Here is a 17,951-nt window from a genome sequence, read left to right on the forward strand (position 1 = left end):
ATACAGTCTGCTCAGTCTGGCCTTAAATGCCCTTTCTTAGTTGCAGAGGTGCACATATGGAAACGGCGTTTTTCACTTTAAAAGAAAAGAAAAAGCACGCCACAGGATCACTGATCAAGTTTGTTTTTCGAATCAATGCCATGATATAGTTGGACTTTCAAAAGCTCAGAAATAGGAGATGAGAGAAAAAAAAATCAGTTCAAGGGATTACCAGCAGCCCCAGCTGGAAACTATTAGCGGTCGCTAAGGCAACGGCATGGTGTTTGACAGTGCTCCGCTGTAGAGCAGTGTATCATGGGTACATCTGGTTGTCAGTTTCCAGGCTCGGTGTGATGGTGTGTTTCTGTTCTGGGGGTGTAGACTGCATACTTTTAAAGCTGTCTGGATGAAGATTTTGGCCAGTGCTGAAATATCTGAGGCATTCCACCTACGCCGGCACCGATTTCTGCCTTTTAAAATTGATGAATGACTTAGATACATAAATTAATAACAGGAAAATGAAACGCATGCATTTGGAAAGTTCTATTCAGTTTTGGTGATAACTCACAGGAAATTATTTTTAACATCTCAGGTTTTGGTAAAAGCAGTGCCTGATAACTTTAATCCCGACTGTCTGACTGCTACATTTTTATAGCTGCTATCTCCGACTTTTCTCCTAAGATATTTGGCCAAGTCTTTTTTTGTCTCACTTCAAAGTGGAGCCGAGTGAAGGGAATATCAATATTTTTAGGTTTCCACAACAGTCAGGCTTTCAAGATGTCCACAAAATCATCTGCCAGTGTTAGGATGAGAGAAGCGCTCGGTCACACCAGCGTTTCCCACAGAATCTGCAGCAGGGTGGTGCACGCTTTCTTATAACAATTAAGGAATTCTATATGCTGTATATATACAGTCAATATTTTCTGTTGCAGCTTTTTGAGTGGACAGAGTCCAACTCCACCGTCTTGAATGACAGCTGGTAGGTTTTGTTTTGCGTTGCAGTCTCTGTGAACCTGTTGTACACCTGCTGCAGGTTCTGGGTTCTGGTTAGCTCACACCCGATCTCCAGAGCAGAAGATGATCTGCCAGCAGCTGCAGTGTAAAATGGTCCAGAAAAGGATGGCTCCAGTGGCTGATAGAATATGTACATAGGCTGCGAATAGTTGGGGCTCGCTGGTTAGTGCTGACTTTAAAAACGTAGCAAAAAAAAAAGGGACTAAACTTTATCTCCCTGTAAGGATATTCCACCTGTACAAGGCATCTTTTCATTTAGGTCTGAATTAGAGGCATAAATAAACATAAAGGTAGAAGCAGGAGAAGAGTTGGTGACAAAATTTGAAACAAGATACTTGTTAAAAATTGTAAACAGCCACTTGAGAACAAGCACCATCACAGCATTTATAATCCGCCCACTCCCCTCTTTGTTTCTTAATGTTTTTTTCCTTCTTTTCACTTCCTCCCATTGACCTCCATCTAGTTTCAAAGCACTGGGCAGCCAGTGCTAATCTTTGGCACTGGCTTTTTCTGCTTTGGCCAGCATTTCAGGTATTGCTCCCTCAATCCTTTGAGTCAATGCTGCTGAATATTAGCATACAAAAAGCCTCTTTACTCCAATCCTGTTTGTTTTATGCTGCTAGCTTTTCTCTCTACCTCTCAGTTCAAATGAGATTAGGAAAAATCAGCTTATTGGCTGCTCTGAAGTTCAGCCAAAACATTCAGTTTGCACCAGCACATCAAAGAGTTTGTAACAGAACATTTTGTCCTAGTATTAAAGAATTGTTGCATAGAAGACGGGAGTATCATTCTGTGTGCCACATTTCCAACATGGTGTGGGTTTCTTCTGAATAACGCTGTTGACCTTCAGGCTTCTTCTTCTGATGAGCAGCTAATCCGTTCGTAACTTCTTTTTTTGTATGTGCATGTTAAATTTGAAAGGACCACGGGCTCCTGCCGATGCTTTGCCTGGTTTGATTGTCTGCAAAACACACACAGTGGCCTGTGCATTGAGCACTAGCGATAGCTGACAACCATTAACATTCGGTGGCGTTGATGGAAGTGATGGAGTGAAGGCGGATAAAAGAGAAGCAGCAAGCTTTTGCCAAGTTGTAACACTCACTTGCTTTTCTTAGGCGTCCAGGCCCGTGTGTCATCCTTGGATGAGCCCACAGCTGCTCCCCGCCGTCGCATCACCAGCGAAGGCCAGAACCAGAACGGACCAGATGACAGTACGTCTCCTGATGTCCCACTTCGCTCTCCTATTCGGTGTGTTTCACCAGAGTTTGTCAACGCCATAGCGATGAACCCCGGTGGACGGCCAAAGGAGGTAGAAAACGCACATTTTAGAACTGCTTTTCACATTTTCTCTGCACCAGCGATGGCAGTTTCTTTTTTTCTTCTCATCTCATCTCTTTTCCTACTCCAGAAAAATATGCACAGCTATCGAGAGGCCTTTGAGGAGCTGGAAGGAGGTCACATCAGTCCTACACCCACAGTTGGTGGTGAGGTGTTTCCCCAAACCCCTGCCTTCCCCGTCTCACCGCAAACCCCTTACTTCAACCTATGTAAGTCCCCCCTCCGGCTGACAGAGGGCACTGTGGAGCTCAGGTGTAATTACTTTTTCAAGATTTATATCCTGGAATTTAACAAATTATTATTTTTAGCCTTTTTTAATCCAGCACTGAACCTGCATTCTTTCTGATGGCCAGCAGATGGCGACTCTCCTGGTCGCAAAATGAACATATAGAATTCTGTGAGAGGATAACCCAACTTAACACTCGATCTATGACCTCAGTTAACACTGGATTGTTTATCTTCCCCACCAACTGTTTCAAATCAAATTCAGTAGGACACGAGGTTTGTTTAGCAAAGTATGCTCTCCAGTTACAGTAAAAAAGATAATAAAACAGGATAAGCTTTATTAGTGTTGACAAATGAGTTTGTAACTTGGACAACAGAGTTTTTGACAAGAACTATGTAGACAAACCAGCATATAAGTTTGAAAGCATATCCACATACATACATCTACCCCCTCTTAGTCTCTCACACACCCAACAAAAAAGGTCATGCATTACATAACAGTGTCTTAGCCAGCTCTGCCAATTACCTCATCCAGTTCTCTTGCGTATCTCCTCTTTGGGCACTCCCATAAAAGTTAGTTATAAAACGCAGACACTGTATTTTTAACACTTATTTTGTGGCCGAAGATATTTCCTCCCACTTAAACTAGGAACACTGCTCAGGAACACGTCTCAGTCATACGGAGCTGCACATTTTTTTCACAAAGCAAACTTAAATGTTTGCGAAACAGGGAGAAAAAAAATAGTTGGACTGGGTTTAAAAACATGAAGATGGGCCAGAAAACTTTTTTTCCTCCAGCTGTGCACAAACTGGTGTTAACTGGTTACCAGTTAACTAAGAACAGTTTTGCAAGTCCTTTGCAAAACCTGTTGAAAGCGCACGGTTGGCTAAATGATGAGCGCACGTGACATCGGATTTATTTCCCACCAAGCTGTCTTCTGAGTAGTGTGTCTTCAAATCACCTGTCCCTCCCTCGCTCTAAAGACACACACACACCAAAACCACTAATTAAAGGTGACACATCAGGGTCTCAAGTACAAAGAATTGATTAGGATTCTTTGGTAAGTGGAGGATGCACGGCTCTACTGGAGTTCCACTGTCCCACAACGTCAGCCATAACGACCCCCTCGCCCCCATTACCCGCCATGTACTACAATCCTGCACCGCTTTGGCATGAGAACCACACGAGAGCAGCACTTACAGTTAAAACTCTACAGATTAGGACATGCAGACTCAAACACACACACACAGCACAGCCATTATCATGAACTTTTACACTCTCTAGAGCTGCTGCTCTCAGTGTATATTGTTGTCAATTGTGTTTGGGGTCATGTTGCTGCCTTATTTCACTGCATTGCCTCCCTTCCCCTGTCAGTCTTACCCAGCTAGAGTGTCTTGATCTGATAATTCTGTTATCTTGATTTTATTTTAATTTGGGCTGGAGGGGAAAAAAGAGAAGTGGGCATTGCAAAAAAAAAAAAAAAACAGATGTAAGATAGGTAATGTTTTGGAAAGACTCAACAGGAGTATTACATATTTGTTGTTAGAGTAACACAGGTCTAATGGCTAAAGCCTAAGAAGTAACATATTCCTCTTCTTATCTTTCCCTCCAGTGTCAGTACAGCAGAGACTGTCTAAGCTCGTGTTTTACCCCGTTACTGGTCACATGCATGTTTTGCTCCTCCATCAGAGCATGAGGCATGGGCACCTTCTAAACACTGCACTCGTGTGTGCTAATTGATGGAAATGCAATACTGTGTCTTGACAGCTTTTCACCTGTTAATTTAACATTAATAGGTTTAAACATTAAGTTAATTAGATTGCCTCATAATTTTCTAAAACCAGTGATGAGTTAGTGTTAAACTGTGTGAGCAGGTAGCAGCTGTCAAGAGGTCTGTAATGTACCATGGTGCGCGGTGATAAATGTCTGGTATCTCTTCAGGTCGCTCCCCTCCTGGTCTTGCCAAGACTCCACTGTCAGCCCTGGGTTTGAAGCCCCACAACCCAGCAGAAATCCTCCTCAATCAAACAGGCTCAGGTTGGTTGCAACAGTTTCAGATTCTGGTGATGCAAACACCTTTGGTTATCGATAAATGAGAGTCAAGTTGCCACTCCCTTCTAATGACGTATATAAATACAACTGAAGATCATTTTATAAGCATACATTTTAGTTCAGATGAGCTGAGAAACAGAAATAAAAGGAGTTTGGTTAAAAATGACAAGACAACATTTAACTGCTGCTAATATTTCTTTCCCTAAAGACACCAAACACTAAAGTTTCCAACCCCCTTGATACGTCTTGGGTTTTTTTTGGTTTTTTTTTACAACATTTTGTTCTTTGGTTTATCCCAATGATGCTTCACAGATGATGAAAGCAGTGAGGGTGAGGAAGGTAAGAGCTCCACTATAATGCCACATATCATCATTCACTTTAACCCTCTCCACCCCATTTTTCTCAACATATTTAGTCTTTTTCCGTCCACGTGTCACATTCGGCAAAGCCATTCCCATTTTTAGTTGCCATCAGAGTTAAGTAATAGTGTATGCTGCTTTTCGGAGTGGTCTTAAGTACCACTTTAGGCTATTATTTGCATTTTATCACCCTTATGGACAATAATGAGGCACCCCACCCTGGAAAATCAGAAACCCAGTATAGAGCTTTTATTTATTTAGGCGTGTCTTTCATATACAGCACCAAGAAGCTATGTGGAGTCTGTCGCCAAGTCAGCAGTGGCAGGAGGAGAGCCATGCACATCACATAGAAGCCTTACTCCGCTGGGAGATGCTACAACCAAGCAGAGAAGTCAAAGTCCCACCACCACTCACACACTGAACCCACCTTTGTCCAGCAGCAGTCCCATACAGAGCTCACCGGGGTAAGATGGGCCTGTCTTATAGTCATGTTTAGCCTTCTCCTTGAGTACTTGTACTCCTCCGTGAGAAGCTATACTGCATTATTACGCACGCTTATTTACTTCTCTCGCTTCTCTTTCAGCGATCACCCTGTAGCAGAGAGCAGTGTTAGCACTCCGTCCCAACCCACTACTGATTCCGGGTTCCGCTCCCAGCCTACAGAGAGTGCCTACCCCACTCCTACTCCATCATATCAAGCCTTGAATACCCCCACTTCATCCTACCTGGATTCTAGCTCTCCAACCTCCTCCTACCTTGGCACTGCAACACCCACACCACCTTACCTGGGTCCCAGCACCTTGTTAGGAAGCTATGCATCCTCAGATCCCAACCCGCCCAGTTCAGAACCAGTTCAGACCACACTCGGCCATGGAAGCCCCAGTAAACAGATCCAGACCAACATCATTGGCTCTACTAACAACCCCGTCCTCCAGCAGCGCCCCAGTATTAATCAGGAAGTTCCCGCCATGAGCCAGCAGACATCACCAGCTAATGGCTTTGAAGTGGGCGTGTCGGGTCTCAGTGGCAGTCCCGTCCTCGGTCATTGTCCATCTCAGGGAGCGCAGAGCAGTCCAGTCCTCAACAGGCAGGCTGCTATGGGGCCAGGGCCCCAACAGAGCCCAGTCCTCAGCAGACAGCCGTCCCTCGGTCAGCCTATTCAGAGCAGCCCTGTGCTCAGCCGACAGCCATCGATCACACAGGCTCAAGGAAGTCCGGTGTTGGGCCGTCACCCCTCCATTTCTCAGATGTCCCAGAGAAGCCCCAGTTTAGACCGTCACCCCATGCACAGTGGTTACACGACACCAGATGAACGACATGGGAACCTGTCACGACAGAGCAGTTCTTCGGGCTACCAGGGACCACCAACTCCCTCATTCCCCATCTCACCTGCAGGCTACCAAGATGGAGGGATGATGGGGATGGGTTTAGGGTTCAGGCAGGGCAGTCCAGCCCCTGGATTTCAGCCCCAGCTTCCAGAGAAGAGGCGCATGTCAAGCGGCGATAGACCAAACGGAGCGCTGTCCTATGGCACGATGAACGGGAAGATGATGCCCACAATGAGTGGAGGAGGCAATCCCAGCTACTTCCACACACTTTCTGACTTTTCAAGGTTCACTATGACTGGTAAGTAAATACAATTTATGGATTCTTAAGGGGTTCATTCCATAAACTGTATATAGAAGTGCGATGGAAAAGTTTCCAGACTCTGACCAGAAAAATGAAAATTACAAACCGGATTTAAACTGATCAACTGTCAACTGTGCAAAATTAGCATCCGAGGTAATATGTCAGTAAACTATGGATTTGCTTGCTTGATCTTGCTGGCAAGCTAGCCAGCTAACTCTAGAATTAAACAATTAGTACAGTTTGGCACCACTATGGTGAAGTCAGGGTTTCAAAAACAGCAGTCCACAAATCAGCATTGATGTTTTGTTTTTTTAAATGAGTTTCGAGTGTTTGGGGTGACATCCGTTTTATATCTTGGCCGATCCAATTCACAGTCAAGGCAAAGAGGATATATTTTTGTGATTTCCTGTTACATCTTTGGATTTTTGTTGCAGATGGAAGCCCCGACAGCAGGCTGAACGTCAAGTTTGTTCAAGACACGTCCAAGTTCTGGTACAAACCTGACATTTCCAGAGAGCAAGGTAGGAAGTCAAAAGACCTCATTTATTATATTAATCAAATATAGATCCATCCAAGTGGGTGGATTTATGTCATACTTTTAAACATTTAGACAAACATTAAGGAACAGAAGCAGCTGTCATCATTAGCAGCGTAACATATCAGCTGTGTTGTGAGCAGTACTTTTGCAAACGTTATTGTGGTGAACATACAGAGCATATTATAGAAATGACTTGGGCTGCATGGTTTAATTGAGTATTACTCTGAATCCTTTGAGTTGCACTAAAAGGACTCTTTGTTGAAACTCAAGTCATTGTTCTGAATGTCAGTGATGTAAGTCACTGGACCCGGCAACGTCATCTCTTTTGATAAATGCACGTACACATGTGCACAATACTGACGATGCATGCAGCAGCATACACAAAACATTTCTGTCCTCGTGTGTTTTAGCTGTGAGGTCAGCAGCTAGTGACTGGCCTGTAATGGATTATATCATGTTAAACATAAGCATATGCTCAACTGCGATGACATCAGACACACGGAGAGTTTATACTTAGTGCAGTGCACTCCCAGAAAGAAAGCCACACCATATGCAGAGAATTAGGGAACATCTGCATGTGTTGCTCATCTCATCCATCTTCCTTGCTTAAACTGTCACATGTGGACAGGCCTGGGCATTGAACTAAACAGTGAAGTTAAAGCTCTAAAGCTCCTCTCTGTGAACAATGGAGTGTCTGAAGCAAAGTGTCATGTTAGAAGTTGTAGTTCTAATAAAATGCAGACCAACGGCAGTTTTTTTTTTTTTTTAAACAAAGGGTCAGGACTCATTTCATCCTACTCTTACTCATGCTTCACTTTTGACTTCATGCCACCTTCTTCCTTGGCTTACCTTCATTCTTTAATGACTTTTCCGACCTCCAAATTCCATCACCTAAATTTAGCTGGTGGAATAATAAAGAGGTTTTTCATTGTGGACAAATTGTCCAGTTTTTCTTTCCCTCAAATGCATTTCTTTTTGTTAAGTACTTATTGTAACAAATAAAGCTTCTAACCATAATTGTGTAACATGTGGTTTGTATACTGTAGTATGCAGTTTCTCCATGTTTTAACAACAACCTGCCAGGGGCCTGCACATCGACAATGTAATCTAATACTGAGCTTTGTTACAACTTATTGACATAACACAGAGGAAAGTGCATGTAATAGATAAATAACAAGACTAATGCCAGGTTCACTTAGTTCTGTATGACATTTAGGACTTTAAGATGGTCACCGTGTGGTATGAGGTGACTGTAGGCTCAAAGATTCTTGCCGACTTTGGCCAGGATACATACATTTCTACATAAACACAGAGCAGATCTGGCTTTGCTGCCTTTTGCCCCTATTTGATATAATCAGGAAGGAGGTGCCAGAGAATTACAACTAAAGACAAGAATTTAAACAAACACTAGATCATACTAAGAGGACCGATCTGGACTGCTTGTCCTTTGGCCGATGTATCACTTCATGCATTACACTGTACCCAAGACTACTAGCTTTTTCTCTCTTATCCATTATAGCCTAAATCTTTGGATTGGTGCTGCTTTACATCTTTGTTGTGTCATCTGAACCCAGCAAAAGTAAAGAGCGACTGTTATTTCATCTGTGAGGCCATAATGAGGCACAGGCGAGTCGTTCTGTGAGCTGCTAGCAACAGCATGCTATCAGAAACGGACGGCCGAGGAGTTTTTACATTCGAGTTTTGGTTGTTGAGAAAGGCACAAATGAAATGTGGCTTGTTGATGATGTCAGATTAACAGTCAGTAGATGTTAAGAACCTTTATTAGTCCCACACATGGGAAATTTGTTTAAAGATTTGTTAAAAGATCTTAATTTATCTTGAGGTGAGTGTTGGAACATCAATCCATCTAAGTCGGTCCATAAACCGACTCAGCAGTAGCATGTAGGTTATTGTATCACCTCCCAGATTCCTGATGTTCTAAAGTAACTCAATGTTCTCTGTATTCCAGCCATCAGCCTGCTGAAGGACAGGGAGCCCGGAGCCTTTGTTATCCGGGACAGTCACTCCTTCAAAGGAGCTTATGGCCTAGCCATGAAGGTGGCGTCTCCTCCACCCACTGTGCATCCGAACAAGAAAGGTAGGGGGAGGACGGTGGGCAGTACATCAAAGCAGTTACAAATGTGCCAAATATTCAGTACACACACTACTTCTGTGTTTAGTGCAGCCCTTCTTGTTTTGTTGGAGGCAGCATGAATGTTAGTACCTTAATACCAAAGATATGAGTCGATGTCTGAATGTGATTCAGCTGGTGCATTACCCGCCTGGACTCACGCACTGCTTGGCTCTTTTGTTGCAGGTGACATCACTAATGAACTGGTGAGGCATTTCCTGATCGAGAGCAGCCCTAAAGGAGTGAAGCTGAAAGGTTGCCCCAACGAGCCTTACTTTGGTTAGTGGAAGCACTCTTGCTGCTGTCTTTCATTTCTAAAACATACACTAACAGCTTAGCAGTGACATAACGAGTCTGTAGGAAATGTCAAGCACGAGCGCTTTCTCTCTTTTGTGTGTCAGTTGAAAATTTGAGCCCCTTTCCAAGTTTGAAAACGTCTAATCCTGCTGTAATTATAGTATTGAGTGACGTGATCTCTCTCGTGTTCTCCCTACTAATTACACTACACGGCTGTGTGTGCGTGCGCGTCTGCATGCACTAAAGGGGCAGACCAACTTCTGTGAACTTTTGCCTTCGCGCTCCTCGTTTCTTCTCTTCCACTCTTGTCTTCAGCTTGTAACTCACTTTATCGCTCTTATTCTTTAGTGGAGTTTTTGCTTGTATTTCTTTAATTTCAACTAACACAAAAGCACAAAACTGTTTTTTCCTGTCATCTTTTTTTTTTTTTTTTTTTTTATTTACTTCAGTGTGACATTACAGCCAACAATGAACAATTAAACCTGAGTCCTTTGAATCCCTCTTTCAGAGCTCGTGAAGTTTATCCATAATCCTCCACCATTTAAAAGTAACATTAATAACTCCAATTAAAAGATTCAGCTGTCATTGTGTAAGAAGTCAGGCGTACTACAGATTTAGTTAACGAGGGATCCATTATGATTAATTTAAAATCTAAATGTGTATTCTTCGACACTAATAGAGTAGTTTTCAGTAATCCTTGGCCATGATGCAGCCCCTCAGTTCATACACTCCCTAAAAGAAGCCTTTTAACTCCCTTCACCTCCCTTTAAGTTAGCTTTCATCAGATTGCCTGCCCAATGGAAACAGAAGGTTTGAAAAGCAGCTAAATAGGGCTTATCTATTGTAGAAAACCTACAAGAAAAAGTCACTATAAGAGTCAAAAGCTCATGCTTCAGACTGGTCAAAATGCTCAGGGGGGATTACCTGCACATACATTTACCTCTTTATTTATAATTTTAATATGGGTCACCATAATAAAAACCTAATGTCAGCAATCTTGTTAAACAATTAACCAGCTACAGGTCATCTATACCACGTGTCAAGATGGTTGTTATAACTGAAGAAAGCAACACTCTCAAACTGGAAGCTTCTGTGGAACCAGCTCCCAGTTTGGATTCAGGAGACAGATTCTCTCTCTACTTTTAAGATTAGGCTTAAAATGTTCCTTTTGATAAAGCATAGAGTTAGGGCTGGATCAGATGACGTTGAACCCTCCCTTAGTCACGCTGCAATAGGCTTAGGCTGCTGGGGGGCTTCCCATGATGCACTGCAGTGTTTCTTCTTTACTCACTATGTGTTTATACACCTCTTTGCATTTAATCATTAGTTCTTATTGATCTCTGCCTCTCTTCCACCTGTCTTCCCCCCATCACTTTTCAACCCGGTTCTGAGGTTTCTTCCTGTTAAAAAGGAGTTTTTCTCTTCCCACTGTCAACAAGTGTTTCCTCTAAGGGGGTCATTTGATTGTTGGGGTTTTTGTTCCATTGTTGTAGTTCTTTACCTTGCAATATAAAGCACCCTGGGCTGACTGTTGTTGTGATTTGGCACTCTAAGAAGAAAACTACCAAGCGGCAGAATTGATCCAGTTATATGAGAAAAAAAAAAATCCACAAACTTTCTCATGGCAACTCAAAACTCCCTTTAAGTAAAGCTGAACATTTATAAAAACTTGTTTCTCTTTGACAGGTTGCCTGTCTGCATTGGTCTACCAACATGCTATAACACCACTGGCCCTCCCATGCAAACTAGTCATCCCCACCACAGGTATGTGCAATAAGTGTTCTGTGTAACATGTATTCCATTTAAAAGTGTTTCTGTCTTACTCTTAAGCAAATCTTTACAGTTAAAAAAAAATTATTTTTTTTTTTAAAAACTGAAAATCTGACCCTTGATGGAGTCCTCATCCCAAAACGGTAAACTTTAAACTTTCTCTCCTGTAAATCAGAGCTCACTGAGGAAGTACCAGAGGTCACAACAGCAAACCCGATGGCTGAAAGGCTGAAACAAGGAGCAGGTAAAACCTCCTCCTCAGTATTAAAAGTCATTAGGTTATTTAAGTTTAACATTCCAAGACAGTCAGCCAAGTTTTGAGGTTCTTGGACATAATTGTCAGCGTCATTAGTGTGTTTTGTCACTCATTCTGACAACGTGACGTTCTTGTTGTCCCAGTGCTGAGGGCCCCTGCTGACTCCCATGGTAAACCCAGTGCACTTTCATTTGGAAACCTACAACTGGAATGTGCATCGTGTCTGTGTGTTGTCTGTCCGTGTATGCTCCACAAATGAAGACGAATAAATAACAGTCCCGTGTGACAGATTTCCCCAGAACATGTCTTTTAACACTAGCGTCCAGCTTGCGCTCCATAACAGACAGAATGTTTTATGTGGAATGATCTGTTTGGTTTCTAAAACCCCAGCCTTGTTGCAGAAAGCATGCACTCTAATGAGGACAATGTCAACATTATTGCATGAACAGATTGTTCACGATTGGGTTTGACACCATTTATCCAGCTGGGATGTCTGCTCTCTTTACAGCATGCAATGTTCTCTACATCAACTCAGTGGAGATGGAATCACTGACAGGGCCTCAGGCTGTCGCTAAGGCCATATCTGAGACACTGGCTGCTGCTTCTCCACCTACTGCCACCATTGTGCACTTCAAGGTGTCCTCACAAGGCATCACACTCACTGACAACCAGAGGAAGTAAGTCTAAACCACACCTGTCCCATCTTAAACATGAGGTGTTTGATGTCTCACAAGTGTAGACGTTGCATGTCATATGTTGTCGCAGACATATTTTTGACGAGCCTTTGACATCTCAGCGTATTTTAAGATATAAATATGTCTTTAAAGGGCTGGAATTAATGAATATGAGCAACTGAACACAATCACAAAACAATAGAGAAAATGAAAGTATTAGAATTTTTATACACTATATTATTAACTATTTCACAGCTTTCCCTATTATTACATCTGCATATCATCATTACATTTGGGTGCTGAGCTTTGGAAGGGTGTTAGAGAACAGTGAAGCAGACGTACTGGCCTGTTGTAGAAAGATAGAGCTAAGCCAGAAGACCAAGGTTTTGACTACCCAGTGGCTCTATGTCCCAGTCATCAATGATGGTCACGAGCTCTGGGTAGTGACAGAAAGAATGACACTGCTGATACAAGCGACCAAAATGAGTTTCCTTTGTTGAGTGGCTGTGCTCACCCTTAGAGATACTGTGAGGAGCACAGTGTCAAAAGTGTGTCAAAAGGGGCTAGCTGAGGTGATCTGAGCGTCTTAACAAGATGTATCCTGGATACCTCCCTTTTGAGGTTTTTAGGGCACACCCAGCTGGGACAGGAGCCCACAGTAGAATTTGTTGGAACGATTATATATCTCAACATTCCCTGGGAGGAGATGGAAAAAGATCTTGGGGAGAAAGGAAGTCTTACTCTCCTTTAGCCTGTGGCCATACCAAAAGCACTTTAGATAAGCAGAAGAAAAAGGGTGGACATGTGCATCATATGTTTCAGTTTTTATTTATGTAGTGGTAGTTCACAGCAGCAGTTTTCTCAAAGCAACCCTAAACTCCAACTTTGTGATCAAGCACTTGGTGACGGCAGAGAAGAAGAACTCGTTTTTAACAGGAAGAGTGATTTTAAGCATCCAAGTTCACTACTCGAATGCTTGAAAACATGAACTTTGAGCATTATCATAGAAGCTCAGCTTCCACAAGTTTTACATTAATGTTTTTAAATGCACGGCTGTCAGGAAAAGCATGCTAGCATTGACAAAGAGAGATAGCTTACTGGTACTGATGGAATGAACAATTTAGAACCGGTCTGATGTGTAGTGATACACGAGAAAAAGTAGAGCCCTTGCATAACTGGCACAGTCTGAGTTTAACCTCCTAAGACCCCGAACTCTTCCACGACATGCATTTTTTATTTCTCTTTGATATTTGGGCTGATTGGGGCCTGATGAATGTAAAAACAAAGAATTACCAGATTTTTTTTTTAACCTTATTTTGTTTTTAAGAAAAATAAGAGGATATTCGTTTAAAATTTTGATAGAACAGTAGCAGTATAATGTCCTCGTAAGTGGATATCAGGCCCTTGTAGAGCAAAATTGAGTATTTTAGTCTAAATAACCCAAAATGTGATGTCCACATATGTGGACGCAGGTCCTAGGAGGTTAAAGTTCATATTGACCAAATCAGCCTAAATCATCAATGGTTGCTCTGTTTAAAAGCTGTATAAAAGTATATGACATGCAAGTCCACAGAATGGACATTTCAATTTTTAAGTTTTGTGTCATTTACATCTTTTTTAGGCTTTTCTTCCGACGCCATTACCCAACCAACACTGTCACGTTCTGTGATATAGACCCTCAGGACAGAAAGTGAGTACAGAGAGCCATTAAAATACTTAGAACAATATTAGCGACTTGTTTTCAGTTCCTCAAGTGTGTTTAAAGCCCGTGATTTCAGCTAGTCCAAGTAGCACATTGGTTTTGTTTAGTTAAGACCTTAAACAAAATACTTAAATCATTTCAGATGGAACAAGCCTGAGGGAGGAACAGCCAAGTAAGTAAACTTTCCTTTCAGTCAACATTTGATACTTGAAAGTACTCTTTTTAAGAGACTGACCGATGCTGATATTTAGTTTCTGTCAGACGCACCCATAACAGTTGCTTCGTGTAGTAATTTGAGTCCTTACTAAGATGATATGGCGTTGAAGTTTGAAAAGAAACAGTTTGTTTTACTCTTCCAACCTGCTGATTATTCGTTCACACTCTGCTTGTGTTTGTAGTCTTGCAAACAGAGAAGTTACACAGTGCCCTCTGGTGGATTGTGTAACATCAACACAATGGTCGGTGTTACTTCCATCTCTTCCTTCCTTTTTAAACTTTGATTAGTTGGCTGTTACAACCACGTAACGATATATCATCAAAGATACTATCCGCTGTTATGTCAGTGGGGCTCTAATGTGAACTACTTAAAAGGTAATTTTTGTAATAACGCTCTGGTAACTGGTAAAAACCTCACCTCCATGGGAAGCAGGAACAAACATTTTCAGTTTCACTTAGTACTTTGTACTAAGGGTACTATTGGTATTATAATGAAGTACATCCTGGCAATAGTTCAGGTAATGTATTTTCAAAAACTACTTCCTGTCGATGGCTTCAGTTCGGAAGAGATTAAACTAAATAAACAAAACCAAACACACATTTACAAAAATACCTTCAAGTGTCTGTAAATCTGCTTTAAGTCGTTGATGAATGAAAATGGCAGCCCTAATGACGAAATCTCCAATATTGATGTTTCAGGCTGTTCGGGTTTGTGGCGCGTAAGCAGGGAAGCACAACAGACAACGTCAGCCACCTCTTCGCCGAGCTGGACCCTGACCAACCTGCCAGCGCCATCGTCAACTTCGTCTCGAAGATGATCACCTCGCAGAAACGATGAGCGCTGTCAGCAAAAACCCCTCACGCTTTTTTTCAAAATAACTTTGGTTATTTTCCTTCCTTTTCTTTTAAACCTCACAGACGCTCTCGGCTTTCAGTTTTACGTATCGCTTCATTTTTCCTGCTCTTTCACATTTAAGCCAACGCGTGTGTAGTTGTGAAAGAATGAGTGCGCGTGTGTGTTGAGAGTGTGTTCGTGTGTGCGCGGCTTGCATGCGTTTGCTTATAATCTTGGATGGACTCCAGAATGGACCAGAGGAAGTGCAGGATGAGGCGTGGCTGTGTGTGACAATGGGCAAGGGAGGCGACTTTAACCTCCCGGGCAGGGTTAACTCATGAACAGGAAGAGGGAATGACATTGTGTGCAAATGTTATTTTTTTAGCAACTGTTTCTTTTTTTGTTTTTTTTTAAAAAAAAGAAGAAGTCAAGTAGTGTGATGTAAAAGGTGGATTGTGAATCTATCAGGCTTTTTTGACTGGTCAACCAAAGATTTTAAAAAAGCAGTCAGGGCGGGTATAGCGTGCCACTGACTATGAGGGTCGGAAGTATTCTTTTGTAAAACAAATATGGCTGCTTAAACAAAAAATACTGTTTCTTTCTGTATGTACTGATACTGTAGGTCAATTCTGCACCGTTGCCATCTTGCAAAAAAAGAAAAAAAAAAGATTTTTTGCAGCTGGTAAGGGTTGTGTAAATACTCTAGATTGCTTTTTTTGAGTAGGACTGTTCTAGATAACATTTGGTGCCTGACTTTCTTAACTAAATGCAGAGCTTTTAAAGAAAAAAAGAAGAACCTAAAACATATCCACGCCGTCTTAATATATGCAAATAGCCAAAATACCACAGGTCCTTCCCTGTTCATAGTGTAGCTAAAGATGCGACTGATGTGCAGCTTGAGCCTGAAGAGATCAGCTGAACCTTGCATTCAGTGAGACCACAGAAAAAATATTATAGAACAGGCCACTGAATCACTGCATCCACAAGGCATTGATTGTATCAGAGAAGCGTGGAGGAGGGGGGTTTGCTTCCCGTCTGCCACCATCCTCTGTTCAGCCTCCGCAGCCACACCGTTCACTCATGATTGAAGGGCCGAGGGCAGTTTTTGTGAGGACGATCTTTATTTTAAAGAAAAAAGATTTGGTCCTCTAAATCTGCTCTGCACTTTTCTCTGCTCAAAGTTTCCATCGATGAAAGAAGCTCTCACCCTACCCAAAAGTAAGCTATACATATAAATATACATATATAGATATAAATATATATATATAAACTTCCAAACAGTGACTTAAGATATTTATTTTTGTTGCTTTGTTGCTCTATATTATCTTGTATACATGTATTATAAAGTATACATCAAGATTACTGAAAGCAAGAAGAAAAGATTGCTTTTATTTTGGCTAAAGTCAAGTGCATTGACGTATATAAAGGTGTAAAGTGTGTGCATTTTAAAAGGGGTATCACTGTTGTTTTTGAATGTTTTTTTCACAGCATTATTTTCTTTTGTTAACATTCTTGTTGTTTTCTTGGGGGAAATATTTTGTATGAAAAATGGTTGTTACTAAAATCCAAATTGGAGTTATCCTAAAGTGATGCCAACGCCGCTGTTTTATTAACTTAAAACCTGCCGAGAAAATACGTTGTCCAAGTTTAGAGCACTTGAAATGTTAAAGTATTATCCGTGTTTTTGTTGTCAACCGAGTGGAGGGGAGCTGTTGACAGACCTGTGTCATGTCCCTGCGTGTATTCAGGCAGACTATCGGGGGTCCTTACTTTCACACTGCCTCACAGTAGGTCTGAGGCTTTTAACAGCAAAACCAAGTCAGTTTAGTAAGTAGCTGCTTCCCCCGTGTGGTGCAAAAGGATCACTACAAAGGAGCCACTTTTAATTTAATACAGTGTTTTAGCTGTGAAATATTGAGTTAACACAATTTGATCACTGACAAAACTTAAATGATTTTGTAGTTTTCTTGACAAACAAAATTATTTTGCTTTTTCAATTTTAATTAAAGGAATGAGTGGCAATGAAAACTCCCACCTATGGCAGCATGATGCAACATAAGTAAGGGTTAGTTTGGGGGCCTATTTGGACTCAAACCTACGTCTCCAAAAAGGAAAAAAGCAACGGAGCCCTTCCAGGAGTTTATACCTGACTAGAATGTTCCATTATTTATTAGCAGGAGCTTGCATGCTCGACTCAAATTGTAACCGTCGGCCTGTTGACTAATCTGTGCACAGCATCTTCATGACTCATTTAAACCAGCCTTTCCGCAGAGAAGCCCATAGGAAGATATCAGTGCGAGTTTCACGTGACGACTGCCTCTTGGCTCAGCTTATAAGACAAATAAGCTTTTTTTGCCTACAAACTCCTTCTTGAGGGGAAAAAAAAGATAAAAGACTTCCTAACCATGAAACTGAATGTCAGTCATTTGTTTGCCAAGATGGACACTCCAGTGGCGTCTGCCCACTCTAGACAGATCAGTCTGGACCCAAGAATGTGTGTGAATGAGCTACTATTCCTGTATAGAGCTTTGTCATGTTGTTTTGGTTTGCTACATTGTATGGCTTTTACTATTTCTGATGGAAAAAAAAAACACATTAAAAAGCAGTACAAATCAAAACCGCCTAAGTTTGTTCTTTCACTAAACAGGCAGGTTGGCTTTGTTGTGCAGAAACGGAAGATTTAAGGTTAATTTAGCATAAAATATTACAACATTGCATTTAACATTTTTAAACTGATTACCAAATTGATGGGTGGATGAGGAGTAAGGTTAGTGAATCGGGAAGTGTAGAGGATGAGTAAAGACAGGACAGCTATGAAGAGCAGAAAGGCTCAGATGAGATTCCCATGGAGATATAGAGATGTCTACGAGAGAAGGCTTTTTAAATCAGACACAGTCTTGTGTAGAGTGACACGATGCTTGAGAAATGGAGAAGT

The 17,951-nt window shown here is 41.7% G+C and overlaps 1 protein-coding gene across 20 annotated transcripts in view; it reads left to right on the forward strand.

Annotated features, from left to right (window-relative positions):
• The window catches only part of tns1b (tensin 1b), a 195,152-nt gene extending 177,518 nt beyond the window's left edge, over positions 1–17,634 (forward strand). For 16 of the 20 annotated variants that reach the window (XM_085250708.1, XM_085250711.1, XM_085250706.1 and 13 more), the window contains 15 exons: positions 2,109–2,302; positions 2,402–2,540; positions 4,499–4,594; positions 5,249–5,432; positions 5,552–6,594; positions 7,032–7,118; positions 9,105–9,233; positions 9,453–9,545; positions 11,250–11,327; positions 11,509–11,577; positions 11,733–11,759; positions 12,098–12,266; positions 13,885–13,953; positions 14,108–14,137; positions 14,881–17,634. In XM_085250708.1, coding sequence (XP_085106834.1) covers positions 2,109–2,302; positions 2,402–2,540; positions 4,499–4,594; positions 5,249–5,432; positions 5,552–6,594; positions 7,032–7,118; positions 9,105–9,233; positions 9,453–9,545; positions 11,250–11,327; positions 11,509–11,577; positions 11,733–11,759; positions 12,098–12,266; positions 13,885–13,953; positions 14,108–14,137; positions 14,881–15,019 — 2,546 coding nt within the window. In that variant the 3' untranslated portion in view covers positions 15,020–17,634. The remainder of the gene's footprint in view (positions 1–2,108; positions 2,303–2,401; positions 2,541–4,498; positions 4,595–5,248; positions 5,433–5,551; positions 6,595–7,031; positions 7,119–9,104; positions 9,234–9,452; positions 9,546–11,249; positions 11,328–11,508; positions 11,578–11,732; positions 11,760–12,097; positions 12,267–13,884; positions 13,954–14,107; positions 14,138–14,880) is intronic. The other 4 variants (XM_085250725.1, XM_085250714.1, XM_085250716.1 and 1 more) reach the window with 3 other exon arrangements.
• Positions 17,635–17,951: the final 317 nt, after the last annotated feature.

Source organism: Mchenga conophoros, linkage group LG16, assembly GCF_057382185.1.
Source record: "Mchenga conophoros isolate Kocher_MC1m ecotype Shallow Benthic linkage group LG16, M_conophoros_male_GT1.1, whole genome shotgun sequence".
Lineage (NCBI taxonomy): Eukaryota > Metazoa > Chordata > Actinopteri > Cichliformes > Cichlidae > Mchenga > Mchenga conophoros.